Source organism: Melospiza georgiana, chromosome 1 (assembly GCF_028018845.1).
Source record: "Melospiza georgiana isolate bMelGeo1 chromosome 1, bMelGeo1.pri, whole genome shotgun sequence".
NCBI classification, from domain to species: Eukaryota; Metazoa; Chordata; class Aves; order Passeriformes; family Passerellidae; genus Melospiza; species Melospiza georgiana.
In genome coordinates this window covers 128,916,558-128,931,947 of record NC_080430.1, presented here as the reverse complement: position 1 = coordinate 128,931,947, position 15,390 = coordinate 128,916,558, and the positions used below count along the sequence as shown (strand labels likewise).

The 15,390-nt window shown below is 37.9% G+C and overlaps 1 protein-coding gene across 5 annotated transcripts in view; it reads left to right on the top strand.

The window, feature by feature from the left end:
* OXR1 (oxidation resistance 1) overlaps positions 1-15,390 on the top strand; it is a 349,896-nt gene that overhangs the window by 44,829 nt on the left and 289,677 nt on the right. For 2 of the 5 annotated variants that reach the window (XM_058018412.1, XM_058018404.1), the window contains one exon: positions 12,578-12,713. The exons of the other annotated variants lie outside the window; for them this stretch is intronic. In XM_058018412.1, coding sequence (XP_057874395.1) covers positions 12,635-12,713 — 79 coding nt within the window. In that variant the 5' untranslated portion in view covers positions 12,578-12,634. The remainder of the gene's footprint in view (positions 1-12,577; positions 12,714-15,390) is intronic. 5 annotated transcript variants of the gene reach the window in all.

Genomic DNA, 15,390 nt, shown 5'->3' with positions numbered 1-15,390 from the left:
AGTAACTGGAAAATTCTGTCAGTCATAAGGAATAATACCCTAATGAAGCAACAAAAACAAAGTTCAAGATGGGCAAAAGGACTAAATTCATTTTCTCACAGAGTTTTTTAAGTACAATTGTTTTATGCAGAGAGCACTTAATGATTATCTGTTTAGCTATTTAAATGGAAAAATGTACAGAATCTAAGGCCAGATTTTTTAAAAATAAAAGTGTGAATTAAACCCTTCTTGACCATTCATTTCTCTCCACTAGTCTGGAGGAAACAAGACAAAACTTCTTAATCTTACATACGGTTATCAGAGAAATTATCAGCACAAAAGTCTGATCCTTCATCTAATGGAGTGAAGGTATGCAGAACCACTCCACAGTAGAGGAAGAGCAAGGGGAAACTTTGTCTCTTCACTTAATGGAGAGGAAAAGAAGTTTGTATCCCCTCATAAGCTTCTTCTTTCCTATCATGAAGCAAGAAGGTTAAGTTTTCTTCCCATATAATTTATGTTCTATAAGAGTGGAATATTTGTGAAAATGTGTCTCAGCACTTATTAGAGAATTTTTTTAATTCTTTGCCTTCATCTTTTCACCCTTCCAAAAAAATAATGTTGGAAACAAGAGAAGATTGGACAGCTGGATTATCATGCCAAGCATTGGTTGCTCTCAGTCCTACTTAGCACATGTGGTGCTGATGGAATGCACTTCTCCTAAGGGTGCCAGAAATCAGGAAGCCTTGTAGGACCAAGGTCTGCTTTATGTGGGAAACTCAGTAAGTCCAGTGGATCTGGGTATTTTTGGCTGGATTCCAGTTGACTAGGATAGCATCTATCAGGTAAGAAACATAGCAATTAACACATTAGTCCCTCAGAAAATCAACACAGCTCAAATTAGGTGGGAACGACACTGATTATTACCCTTGGATTGCCTATTTTTCTTCTTTCAACTGCTTATCAATAAAATGGTCATTGACTTTTGAAATTCTGGTCCCTAAAATCAAATAATATTAAAAAAAAAAAAGCCTTGTCCAAAAATCAAAGTAAAATCCCAGTTCCTGATTTCTCCTGAAGCAATAAAATAATGTCTTAAAATGTTGAATAAAGTAAAACACCTTCAGAATTAAAATGCAGAAGATGAAAATTATATGTTTGGAGAGAATGAAGCTGTGACTGGCATTAGAATGAGACTGCCAGTATCTTTTCCATAAAACAAGGAAGATGGGTGATGCATATTGTTTGCTCAGTTTAATGTCACTAAGTATTAAAGTATTCATTTAGATTAGAAATCTGTTAGGCAGTGGACTGGAGAGCTGGGTTTGTAACTCCCCATGCATACTTCCTAAATGTTATCAGCAACCCCCTTCATTTATCCTAAGCACGGGATTCCTTCTGTGCAAGGAAGAAGTTACAAAAGGTCCTCAGATAACTTGGTAATTGTGTGGGGTTTTTTTACCATAAATGGCATTTTATCTACACTGCATTGTGGAAATATAACAAATACTGTTCTTAAGAGATTAATGATATTCTGAATATGCTGCAAATATTTGTGATTAGGAAACAAACATCAACTAAGAAAAAAACTGGAAAATATGTAGCACTAATATGTAGTTCTCATGTAAAATTGGGAGTCTTGTTTGGAATTAAATGACTAGAAATGATAGTTTGCCTAATTTTTCTGCTAGGGCATGTCTTTTGGCATAACAAGTAATAAAGCAATGTTAATGATTTGTGATGCTCATCCTCTACAAAGGATCATGTACTAGTGATTGAGGATGAAAATTGAAAAAAAAACCAAAACACCAAAGCAACAATTTTAGAAGGAGAAAATCACCCCATAAACATATCTGGACACATAGAAGCATATTTACATAATTGAAACTTTATTGGCAGGGTAACAGGCTGGAAATATCAGTAAACAGTTCTGGAAAGGAGCAGTAAAATTTAGGTCCTGAAAAAATAAATTTTCATATCTTAGCCTTGAACCTGTTGACCAGGTAGATAAATTGTAATCCCTTCTGCAGTGGAATCAAAATATAATTACAGGTGCATGTCAAAGATAATCAACCACAAAACTTAGTTCCATAGGAAGCTGCTCAGAAAGTTGTAGATTCTTAAACAGAAACAACAAAAAATTTCAGGGCAGCGATGCTGAAACAATTACCTCTTGTTTTCATCTTTTAAAACCACAGTTCTAAAAAGGTCATATGTTCCAGTCTAATTTATTTGAATAGTTAATTTTACTTGAAAATACAACCTATTAAAGTGTAATGGTTTTTATGTATACTGTTCCTTGTTGGGTTGTGGTAACGGCCACATTACATTCTGCCTGGTATAAAAGCTTCAGAGCTGACACCTTTTTAAGAAAATGAACTGGAATATTTTGGGTTTTTCTTTTTTTAGTGAATCAAAAAATATGTTTTTTATCTATTGCAAACACAGAGGGGTTTATTAATACTTTTAACAGGTGGATGTATGTCACTGGATGACTTGAGTTTCCCTTCTGAAAGGAGGCATTAGATGACACATCTTGTCACTTACAAGTGCCCTCTGTTTGTTATGGAAATCCCTGAAAGAGAACAGAACCCACAACGGTGTTATTTGCAGCATCTTAAAGGATCTGCTGCCCAGCAAGTCAAAGGATGGACCTGTAATTCCTGCTTTCCTATTCCAATACATCTCTGTATGGAATTGTCAACTAATGATAAAATAATTTTACTGTGAAGTCACCCCACTGACACTGCCACAATCATTTTTCATAGTTTTTGTAGGAAGCCTACTGAATGCAAAACTAGAAAAGGTATTTCTGTGAGGGTGCCAGGAATGCCTGGCACAATCTGCAGGTGCTATTCAGTCTTACAGCTGTGAGGGGAAGGGCAGCAAGGAGGGCAGGAAAACCATTTTCTTGGAGTTTTACAGATCTTGGAGCTCTCAGGTTACTGTTAGTATTTCTGCTGATACTGGAAACAGCCAAGTTACAATTAACAAGTAGAAACTATGCATTTCATGTAGGAGAATATAGGAAGTTTGTTTCAGGGACAAAACTTCTAATAAAATTCTATCTACCTATCTAGACATCAGGAATTGAAATTTCAGCCCTGAAATTCCAGGGGTGGGCTGGGCCCTAACAGAGAGAAAGGAAGAAGAGGGTTTCAGCTTTCTGAGTACAGTAAGGCAAATATAGTTAATGTTTCATTTGCAGTAAAAATAATGGTCCCATTGTTCAACCTGGAGAAGACACAGTGGAGATCTTAAAGCACCTTCCCTTAGAGCACCTAGAGCCCTACCTATAGAGGGCCTCAAGAGAGCTGGAGAGACACTTTTTCCAAGGGTTTATAGTGATGGAGCAAGAGATAATGACTTTAAACTGAATGAGGGTAGGTTAAATTGGCTATTAAGAAGAAATTCTTTACTGTGAGTGTAATGAGGCACAGGAACAGGTTGCCCAGAGAGGCTGTGAATGCCTCACCCCTGGCAGTGTTCAAGACCAAGTTGGATGGGGCTCTGAACAACCTGGTCTAGTGGAAGGTGTCTCTGCCCATAGCAGAGGGTTTGGAACTGGATGATCTTTAAAGTGCCTTCCAACCCAAACCATTCTATGATCCATCCCACAGTATGCAACTGGGAAATCATAAAGCATGTTGGGCACACAGAGTAATTTTCACAGCTACAAATAAGATGATGTGTGGAAATACAGATTTTAGGATTTGAGGAGTGTAGGTTCCAGGATAGAAGACATGCCTTAGCGCTGATCCTGAAGCTTAACAACAACACCATAAATATTGAAGAGTAAAAGAAATCTCACTGGATTTTTCTTTGTGGAATGTTGTTAATCAACCGTAGAATAAGTTTGATGTTTTTAAAAATGAATCCTGAGCTACTTCTCAGAAATGCCAGTATCTCAGTTCTGGGCAAAAATTTGTAATTGGGCAATAAAATTAAAATTTAATCAGACAGCTAATGACAACAAAATCTAGAACTGTTTAGTGCAGACTTGTGCTCATTACCATTTTCTGAAATGTTTATACAGTCTTAAAAAGTGGTGAATCAAGTCTTGAAGTGACCTGGAGAAGTAAGCTGACACTGACACATATGGATTGGTTGCTCTGTCTTCAAACAAATGTTTCATTGTTTTATTCTATGTTAAAAATGAAAGGCTATATGGAGCTATGATTCTGACTCATTGGTAAATTATGTCATTTTGAAATAGGAAAAAACCCTACTTCAGTGATAATGACAGCAAAACTAAAGTAAATAAAAGAAAGTATTGACTCAAACTACAGAAAAGTTATTAAAACAAATATAGTCCTTCTTAAAGCAAAACCAGAAATAAATTGACCACTGCGCCTTTGTTTATTTTTCCATATATGACAAAATACAGATCTTTTGAAGATTATTAACTTTTCTTCGCTGCTTTTCTGTTCAATTTGTTAAGTAAAGTAAATGGCCTTGCTTGGTCTTATCCTAGGCAAGCTATTACAGCTCCAGAGTTCAGTCCCCAAGGGGACTGGGTGCTAGAAGCCAGCTCGCTCTCAGACCAAGGCCACAGGACAGCCCTAGCAAGCAGGGAATATTCAGCTCTTAGTGATTAGGCAGCTCTTGTGATTTCAGCTTGCTTGCTAGGTAGCTTTTCCCTTGGCCTAAGGCTCCAGCAGACGGTAGAGAGAGGAGAAGCAGAAGACACTGGCTGTTCCACGAGTATGGCTTTATTGCAGGAGTTCCGTGAAGGGTCTCAGCTCTTCTTCTTACGAGTTAGTAGGGGTACAGAATGCTACTTTTATACCCTTGGCCCGGATCCAATCCTGACCAATGGCAAAGGTGTTAGAGTGACCATAAGTGACCAATAGTAGGGTTAACACAATATTGCCTTACATGGCTATAGGGATAGGGTACAAGGCGGATGTCCCTGGAGACAGGAAACTTCTTTGCTGCTGTGTCAGCATTCTATTCTCCAAGGGGCCCTGGCTAAACCTGAGGGGTTTACTACAGTAAAGTATTTTATATTTTGCTTGGCCAGGATTTTTTTCTGTGCCATATAATCAGCTGCATATGAGCAATTTTCATTATTGAAAACTGTGATCAACTCAGTGCACTGAAATTAACTATATAGGAGAAAATACTGATACTCCCAAACCAGTGATTTCTGTGTCTGTGATCTCCACTGAATGACCAGATATTATTGAAAAGAAGTAAATAAAAAGATCAGACATAGCAGTTCTGTGAACTCATGACAGATCCTCACTAAGACTTGTGGCTGGCTCAAGGGCATTCTTACTAATTAGTCTGATGAGGATTTTAGTATTCTTTGTGCTTTTATTGAAGATGAGAGGCATTCATCATCAAGCCAGATGACCTGTTTTTGTTAAAGAGGTACTATGACGAATGCACATTTCAAACCAAAAAAGATAAAGAAAGATGACAATAGCTTTCTAAAGACAAAAGAGGAAAATTAAATTTGGATGTGAAGTAGGCCAGATATACTCAAATACTACCAGCTTGAATTTTTAAAATATTTTTAAGCATTAGTTGACTCCCCTTGAGGTCCAAGTGCATAAGTAAACATGAAAGAACTGGAGGTGATATCTTGACCTCTTTTAATTCAGGGTTTCAGTCAAACATTTTTCCAGATCCTAAATGATGATCAGTAGTTATTAACAATGCTGTTATTCTTTCCTCTAAAGACTGTAAATATTTGCAATTACTATAAAGCAAAGATATTATTTGACTAATGTGAAGCTTTCCACATTGGTTTATGTCATTTAGTTGAACTGAAGAAAATAGACCTGGGAGAAATTGTGGAAAGATATTCAATCCATCTTTGTACTCCACTTATACCTTGTCTGTGATACTTGCCAGACCTACGCAAATAATTCCTGATATTGACGTTTTGTACTGTTTACATGAACTAAAAAACTAAAAAAAAACTTTCAAGTATTTTAATTTAAGAACTGTGAGTATTTCTAGTCCCATCTCTTTACATAAGTCGCACTTAATTGTATGTTTAACCAAAATCTGTAATAAGGGAAGTTGTGTAGACAAATATGGTTATACACATATTGCAGCTACTGGAAATAGAGGATTTCCAGATCAAGGCAGTCAAGACCCTGCAAAGATGAAGAGTGGAATAATTAAAGATAAATGTCTCATAAATACTTTAAAATATTTATTTTGGAAATTTCAGGGAAGGACATGGGACTTGGTGGTTGGTTGCAACAAGTAGGGAAACTAACTGCATTGAACAGCATAATGATAGAAAAAATATCCATGCCTCTAGTGAGTTGGGTTTATCACTTTATACATCATTTAAAACATGCTGAAAGGAGGCTATTTGATCAGAACATACTCTTAAAACAGGATGGAAAATAAGTGAGTCAGAACACTTTGAAGATTTGTGAATTCCTGCAGTGTTCCTGCCTTGGCTTACTGGGTATGGCTCGGTTGTCCAGGCAAAAGTGTGTATTGTCATTTGAGATGCCACAGGTATCTCTCCTGCCTTTTATGTCTTCTGCAGGGTAATGGTCTGCTGTACCAGCTCCAGTGCCATTTCTGCCAGCCCCGTGTAGATATCTTGGAAAGCCTGCAGCGTCCCAAATGGCTGCAGACTGAATCCCACCAGCTGCGTTCAGTAGTAGCTGTAAAGCACAATTCATGCTACAAGAGTGACAAAATGTCCAGAGGTTGCCACTGGGAGAGAGTGGTGAGAAAGCAATTAAGCTCTTTTGCAGGGTAGGAGATATGGAGATGTCTCACATTTGCCTTGGATCTTGTCAAAATTCTGGCAGCTGGGGAGCACACTTTTATTAGTGTGCTATGAGCAGTCCCCAGCATTAATGAATCAGTGAATTATTCACCTTCAAAAATATTACAAATCCAGGCCAGAGTTTGCCAGTGCATGTGGTACTGCCTAGAAAGACAGAGGCTAATCAAAGCTGAAATTTTATGGACTCTGATCATGAATGTGAGAAGAGAGGGAAACGCCAACATTCCTATGAAACCTTTGTATCTGAATACCAAAGGTGGCCACTCCCTCTGCAGATTTGAAAGATATATTACAATTGTTTTGCTAGAGGGCTACTTCAATTAATATTTTGTTTCACTGGAGATGGCTGAGTAAGGCCTTTGATCCTAAAATATCATAACTAATGTATCCTTTTCAAGTGCTAAGCTTTATTCAATGAAAGAAAAAGGGAAAAATAAACACACTGAGGACAGACATAGCTATCAGGTGCAGATTCATAATTTACTGACTATCTTTAATAGTAAAATTCCCTAAGGCTTATGGCCAAAGTTGAAAATATTTGTCATCACTGCAGTGGTAATAGAACAAAGTGCCACAGAACATAGATCCTAATGTCTGCTGAGCCTTAATCTAGCAAAGTGACCCACACAAGGAAATGTTTTCAAAGGTTAGGCAAATGTGCTCAGATCTGTGTGATTCAGATCATGGACCTGAAATCACACCCTGGATAAGTACAGTAAGCCAAATATTTAGACACTAAACTAGGTAACAGTCTCAGATAAGCGAATTTTTCTCTTATGTTTATTTATTGCAGCCCACCACCAATACTTGCACCCTCTAAAAGAGGTCTTAACTAATAAGATAGTGTGTCTCACTTTCTCTCCTTTATCCCTATCTTCTGTCCTGCCCCTGGTGTAATAAGTAATTTTCTATACAAAATAGTGCAGGCTGAATAGGTACAAAAGAAGATGGTCCTCACAACAGCCAGTTCTCTTGGGCTATGGGGAACAGAGGCTCAAATGCTGTCTCTGAAAGTGATATAATTGTAGCTAAACTTATCACTAGGAGATATATGTGATTGGGCATTAATGCAATTTAACATAGAGAATGTCTTGTTTGAGGAAGTTTCAACACAAATTTCAACTTAAGCCATGACTCTAAGGTGATGTTATGTGCAGCAAAATTTTGACAGCCTGAATTTCAGTTAACATACAGATGAAAAAAAAGTAAATGAAATGCTGCAGTGCAAGATGTCTGAGCTACATGAGGAATGGGTAAGAACAGCAGAAGATTCAGAATAAGCCAAAAGAAGAGATGTTGAGAATTCTGAAGAATTTATATCATTTAGGGTGTGTGCAAAGTAAAGTGATGCTTACTGACTTGCAAAAATCTTTAATGAATATAGAACATATTAGTAATAATATATCCCAAAACTAAAAAAAAGTGGATTTTTAGGACGGGATTATCAACAAAAAGTAACTCTGTTTTTGAACCAAGCTGTTTCAAAAGACTGTGTCATCCTGAGCCTATAATTCATAATGATAGACAGTGAATGCACAACTTACAAGGAGATATCATAAACAATATGTCAAGTCTAAATGAAGTTTTATGCATGCTCAGAAATACCTTGAGTGTTAGAACATTTTGAGTAAGCTCAGCTGCTAGAGCAATATTGCTCCAATCAGTGCTGTGCCATCCCACTGCACGCCATAGCAACACTTAGGGTAAGTTACACAAATGCAAAAGGAATGCAGAAAGAGAGCTGGAAGTTCCTAATTCATAAGACAAGTGTAATTTAAGAAACAAGGTTTTGTTTGGGATATAGAATGATCCCTACAGAGGAAAGACCATTTCCCTGTTGGCATGCTCCAAGCTCTGTTTGCAAATAGGTAATAACTGTGGAGTACTTTCAGTTCAGTGCCATTTCAGAAGGCTTTTGGGAGTAACCTTTTCTCACTTTGATCCCTCTGAATCCCTTCTATCCTTTTCTATTTGATCTGTCTTAGGCCTATATTTTTTTTAATAAGTGCTTAGGAACACATGAAGAGATGAATCACTTACAAGTACAACTTTCAGTCAATATTCCGTAGGTAACTATGCTGGTTTCATAATGCTTCCTCAATGGAGGTGATCTAATCCAGCTCTAAAATGGAAAAGCCATTTCTTTCTGAGCCATGAGCTGTCTGATAATGAAAGAAGGGCAAAGAGATAGAGATTTATGTGTGAACAAGAAATCCATCCTCAGAAATAATTGTCATCCAATTTTATGACTTGAGTAATTTCAGTGATCACATATCAGTGCTATCATTAGCACAACTGTTAGCACAAGGCAGTAACACAATATTATAACTATTCTGCTGTTTGAAAATGGGTTTGGTGCTGGGGACATCAATGGTAAGGTTTCACTTTTACACAAGCTAATTCAGGCTGTTAAACAGCCATGAGCAATGTGTTTGCATTGGATATCTAACTTTATTTGCACATCTCTGTTTCCAGTGCAATGTGTGACTGGATGCATCTCCAGAGTGTGCTTCATTTAATTCTGAGCTTATGGCTAAAAGAGGTGGCAGGAATCACCCTCCATCCCCTGACTATAGTGAAGCCTCGATCACAGCCTTGACTTGCTGCCTAACTTTTAGATTACTAAAGAGGAATGATTTCTGTAGTATACAAATCTAATTGCAACAGCATCCCAGCCATGTCATTGTAACATTCCTTTCTTCACACAGCACATTCTGGTCTTGGCTGGCATAATGTCAGCTTTCTTCATAGTAGCTGACATGGGCCTGTGGTTTGGATTTGTGCAGGAAACTGTATTGATAATTCAGGGATGTTTTTGTCATTGCTGAACAGTGCTTGCACAGAGTCAAGACTATTTTTTCTTCTCACCCCACTCCCACAGCAAGGTGTTTGGGGGTGGACAAGAATTTGGAAGGGAACACATCTGAGACAGCTGACCCCATCTGACCAGAGGGATATCCCAGATCATATGGCATCAGGCTCAGCATATAAATCTGGGGAAGAAGGAAGGGAGGATGTGCAAAGTACTGTTGTTTTTCTTCCCAAAACACCATTAAATGGGATGGAACCTTTCTTTTCTGGGGATGGTTGAACACCTGCCAGCCCATGGGAAGCAGTGAATGCACACATTGTTTTGCTTTGCTTATATGCAGTTTTTGCTTTACTTAATAAACTTTATCTCAACCCACGAGTTTTCTCACCTTTGCCCTTTTAGTTCTCTCCCACCAGGGGGAAGTCGGCAAGCAGCTGTGTGGGGCTGAGTTGCCAGGTGGGATAAACCACTACACAGTCGAAGGCACAGATGAGCAATTTTCATATTCTCTTTGGTTTATTCAAGTTAAAAGAGACTAACAGAGATTATTTGATGTGGCGGAGAGAAAACGTGTGTATTAGAAAAGCAACCAACAGTAAGACAAATATATTGTAGTATGTATTTTTTTGCTTACTAAGAGGAAGATCTTCAGCTCATCCATTGATTGGCTCCTAGTGGTAACAATTATATTAACAGTATTTCTGATGATATGTAGCGTTGAGAGTTATGTCAGTACATCTCACTGGTAAAGTACATCATTACACTGGTAAAACTCTGTAGACAGGGAGAAGTTTGGTAATAAGTCAAGTTAGTAACTTTACATCAATAGCATGTCTCTAATTAACCACTGAATGACTCCCAAGCTCTGCAGATGGAGTCAACACCAAAGGGATCTCTCCATCTCCCATCATTTATTTTATTACCAGGAAGAGGTAGCATAACGTATCTCCCTGCAACTCTACAGTTGTGATAAAGGCCAAAGTAAAAGAGAACCTAAGAAGAGATATTAGAGGTTTGGTTGGGATAGAAGAGTTGATCAATTTATCTGTCAGACACATGGCAAAGTAAAGTGCTGTGATCAAGAAGTGATATATGAGGGACTTATGTCATAGGTTTATAGATTCAAGTATAAATCTTTGAAATACAATCATAAATGCTTCATCTATCTCTGGGGCAAATCTTTTCTTAGCTCTGAAATGAATATAAATTAAAGCACATGGAGGAGACAAAGAGGGAATGGGAAAGGGAGTGGTTCATCATAGAGGTGTAAGTTGGTGGAGGATCTAATGACAGGATTATCATACTGTGCTTTGCTTTTTCCATCAAACCCTAAGAGGACAAAGCCAAGCCCAAAGTCTAAGCACAGACAATGGAGCTTCTGCAAGAGTAGCAGCATCAAACGCAAGTGGAGCTTTTATTAAATGTGTGTTGTAGCTGGTTAAGCAGGTAACTAAGATTTTACAGTCTGTATCCAGAGAAGTGGGTCTGATATTTTCATTGTGAATGTCCCATCCCAGGATGTTGTTCAAGACCGTGCTGGATGGGGCTTTGTGCCACCTGGTCTAGTGGAAGGTGACCTTGCCCACTGCAGGGGGGCTGTGATTAGATGATCTTTAATGGTCCCTTCCAACTCAAACCATTCTGTGGTTCCATGATTATGGCCCTGTTGGAGGTTTTAAATTGTTTTGGATGGTCAATAATTGAAAAATACATGTCCTTTAGTCAGGAAAGGTAGGAAGAAAGGAGGGTAGAATCATTGTGTGGACTATTTTCTTCACATTTTAAGGTATTTTTCATTAATACATATATTTATCAAGTACAGCATTCATTTTCATATTTTTATAAATGGAAATATTTTGTAATTTCTTATTCAAGTATATCACTACAATGAAGAGGAAGATTATGTTAGAAGCTGTCCTAGCCATGGAACCTACTGAAAGGAATGTACATCTCCTACCAATCCAGAAAAATCTGGGTGTGCCAAAAGAGAGAAACAGTGTAACACCAAGAGAATTAAAATTAGCTTGCTGCTAATAAAATTAGCTTACCTTGCTGGTAATAATTAGTGATTTTCTTGTTCTGATACAGAAGTTAACTCACCAATACGAGATGGGAAAAAAATGGCTACATGACAGTGAAAATAAATAGTGTTTTCTTCAACAGTAGTATTTTTGATCTGTAAAACACATGGTCTCATCACTAGATGCACTCAACATCAGCCACAACTACTTTCCAATCCATGCTCCCATAACACACACAAATGTTAGTACTGATACTTCTTTAAAACTGCCATTGAGTATTTTTCCTCTCAGTAAACATCCTTTTTTGATGTAGCTTTATATTTAAAAAAACCACTTTAGGGCCTCTTCTCAATATTCTAAAAATTTATCTGTAAATATTTTGGTTTTGGAACAGCACAAGAGTAAGTTAAATGCTCTGAAGTATTACACCATTTACCCAAGTCCCTAGGGATAAAAATGCTTAATACATGATCAAAATCAAGTTCTATTTTTTAAAGTGTGCATTCTGCTTTTGATGTAATCTACAGAGAGAGCAGGCTTTTAGAAATGATGCAAACTGACAACTGATGTCTGGCTTATTGACATTTAGATGGGTAATTGTTTGCTGGCAGCTTGTCCAGAAGATGTTTCCAAAGCCTCAGTGTACACATCACCCAAAGCTCTCACTGAAGGCCAATCTTAAAATGTCACTGCAGAACATAAACAGATAAAAGGTTATCCTAATTAAAGCTGTGATGAGATAGTTCCAGACTATCAAAAAGAGGAAAAGAATTATTACAAAAGTAGTCTAATAAAATCTTTAGTACGAGAGGAGGCTTTTGTTGCTGGTTTGTTATGTTGGTTTTTTTTTTAATTTACAAACAAGATATTCAAGAGATACTATATATAAAATATATTTTTTTATCAAGTACATTCATTTTAATTTGCATTAATTCTCATTTTAAATAGCTTTTTCTAAGCTTTTAGAAAAGGAATTTTCTTTTTGTAAAATTTTTACAGGTCTTGCAGAAATAATTGAGATCATGGGGAGCACCAGAAGAGTCTACATGAAAGGCCATGTGGAGAATTAAAACAGTGCCAAGAGGAGTACTGGCAGCCTCTCTTCTTATTCACTGCTGTGTTGAATTCCTGTTGGGTGAGAAATAAAATCTTACTACTGTGTACAAAGACACATCTGCCTTATCATTGCCATCTTGTCACAAATACTACTCCCTTTTTCAGCCCCCACAAACTGTGTGAAAGAAATTGTTGCACTATGATATGAGGGTACTGTATACGAGTTCTGCCAAATTGAAAATTCAACATATATCTAATTACTTAGAGAAACATGGCCTGAACAATAAGAAGCACTGGGGAAGATCCATCATTAGTGAATCTTCCATCTCCCAGGTTCCCCACTGTGGACAACAACATTTGGCTGCTTTTCGCTTTGTGTCCAAGCAACTCTGCAGAAAGGAGTTAGGGAACATCCTGTATGAACCTATTGGTTTTTTAAAAAAATCTTGTGTTATTAAAATAAGTCTTACGCAGAGCTATGAGAATCACTATAAATTCTGTACATCTTTTCATGGCAGTCTCTCCTCCTCCCCCTCACTGCTCCCAAGTGACTTTCTGTATGTCCCATTACACATTGTTGCACTTCCACCAAAGGGCTGCTATTGCATGAACTGAAGGTTTGGGGATTTTGTTGTCATATAATTGGCATACTGGTGTTAGCCCTGAACAAGCCATAGGAGAAACAAAGAAGTTCACAGGATAATGCCTAGCAACTCAAAAAGGGAACAAAGATGACACCACTCACTACACCAAATTTTCACATGAAGGTAGTTGCTGTCAATCCCTCAGCATGACTGACTGGTGTAGCACCCACATTTAGAAGAATTAGAAATGTAAATGTAAGTTTCTTTCCTTTCATATACCATGATTAGATGAAAAATTGTAATTAAAATACCAGGCAGGTCAGCAGTGCACAGACTAATAAATTCCTCATCACTCCAACGTCACCATGTGGTTACTCAACAAGAAACTCTTTCTGCACTACAGCCATTTCCCCCAAGGACAGTATTGTATTTGCATCCTGCTCTTGCACAGAGCAGAACATTGCTCTGTGTTGAGTTAGAGAACAGGATGCAAATACATGTACAGTTTCTGCTGGTATTTTAGCTCTTGAACACATTCCTCAGTGTATACCCTTGAACAGAATGGAAAAGTTACTTCAAAGGAGCAGAAGCTGAAAAAATAATTTCTGAAGTGACCTGCACTTAGACTTCAAAATCTACATGCTCCATCTTAGAGCTCTAGTTGCATTCTGAAGAATGTGTTGTTAGGGACAGATAGAGTGCCAATTCCCAATCTTTGATTAATTCTTTTAAACATATCCACAGTGTAGGACAAACTGTCCTTCCCATTCTCAGCATATGATCCTGTCAGCAAATATGTCAATACTTACTTTCCCTGACCCCCTCTCTCTGCATCCTGTCAAGACTTCCTCCTCCAGAATTGTCATCCATATCCTGCCCCATGCATTTTCCCATTCTGTTCCCCCAGATGTGATTGAGATCTCCCACAGCTTTACCTCTCCTCCACAGAAGAATGCTGCAATGTTTTCTTCTTGCACTCCACAAACCCTACCAAAGTGCCAATGGTGCCCTGACCCTGTTGGCTGCTGATTACAGAGGCTCCTTGTGCCCCTTCAGCCTGCTGCTCTCTGAACCTGGTACTGCTGCTCTGGCTCTTCCCTTTGGAAAACCTTCATCTCTTGGCCACCCACCTGCAGCATCTAGGCAATGAGGGCTCAGCAGCGGCAAGAGCACAGTGCCACTCTGTGGGGCCACCCCAAAACCCCATAACAAAGTTCTCTCAATCTTCCTAAAAAGCACATATTCAGCTTCTTCATCTATGAGGTTAATCCATGGCATTAATTAAGCATGATTATTACAGATTTGTAGCCATCTTGCTTTGCAGGTACTCAACTGAAAACTGATTTCAGAACTTTGTCTTCCTGCTGAAAACTATTCATCCTCTCCCTCAAAATGCAGACTTGCTTCAGAACTGTCAGCTATGTTTTTATGGACCTTTCTGTATCCTGTTTTGGATCCAGGATTCACAACTCTTTTTTGCCAAATATAGGTCTGCTGCCTACACAGCAAGAAAACATTTGGAGTTGTGACATAAGAGTCAAGATAGGAAGGTGTTTAAAAAGACTATGAAATTATGAACAGAAAATATGGCGAACAAGACCTGTTAATGTAAACTGGTGTATTGAATTGTGCTGGATTAGACAGCCCATAATGAAGGTAAATTGCTCATCTACTAGCTTTTATTTCCATGTAAAGATAGTGTGAATATAGCAGGAGGAATCCTGTGCTATCAGATAAGCAGCCAATCTCACAATAAATGTAAGACAGCATCCGTGCACTTTTTATTTAGAAAAAAGAAAAGAGGTAGTGAGCTTATGTCAGTGATAAATGTAGAAATGAGTGCAAAGCAGGTTTGCAGCATGGTTTCTCTGCAGATTTTGCCATGTGTCTGAATTAAAGCAAAGCATTACCATTGCCACAGTTTTAACTGGGTTTTGTTAGTGTACGTGTGTGTGTGTGTAGTTTCTTCTCAGAAGCTGGTCTAAAAATATTTACAATTGCTTCTGAAGAATGACTCAATTATTTATGGAATTCAGACTTTCATAAATTGTAATAACAGTTTAGGGACTGACTCCAAACCTGTTGAAAGCAGTTACTAGTTTCCAACTAGTATCAAAAGAATCTGGATAAGCATAGAAAGATGCCCTCGAAAATATATATTGCTATTGGTTC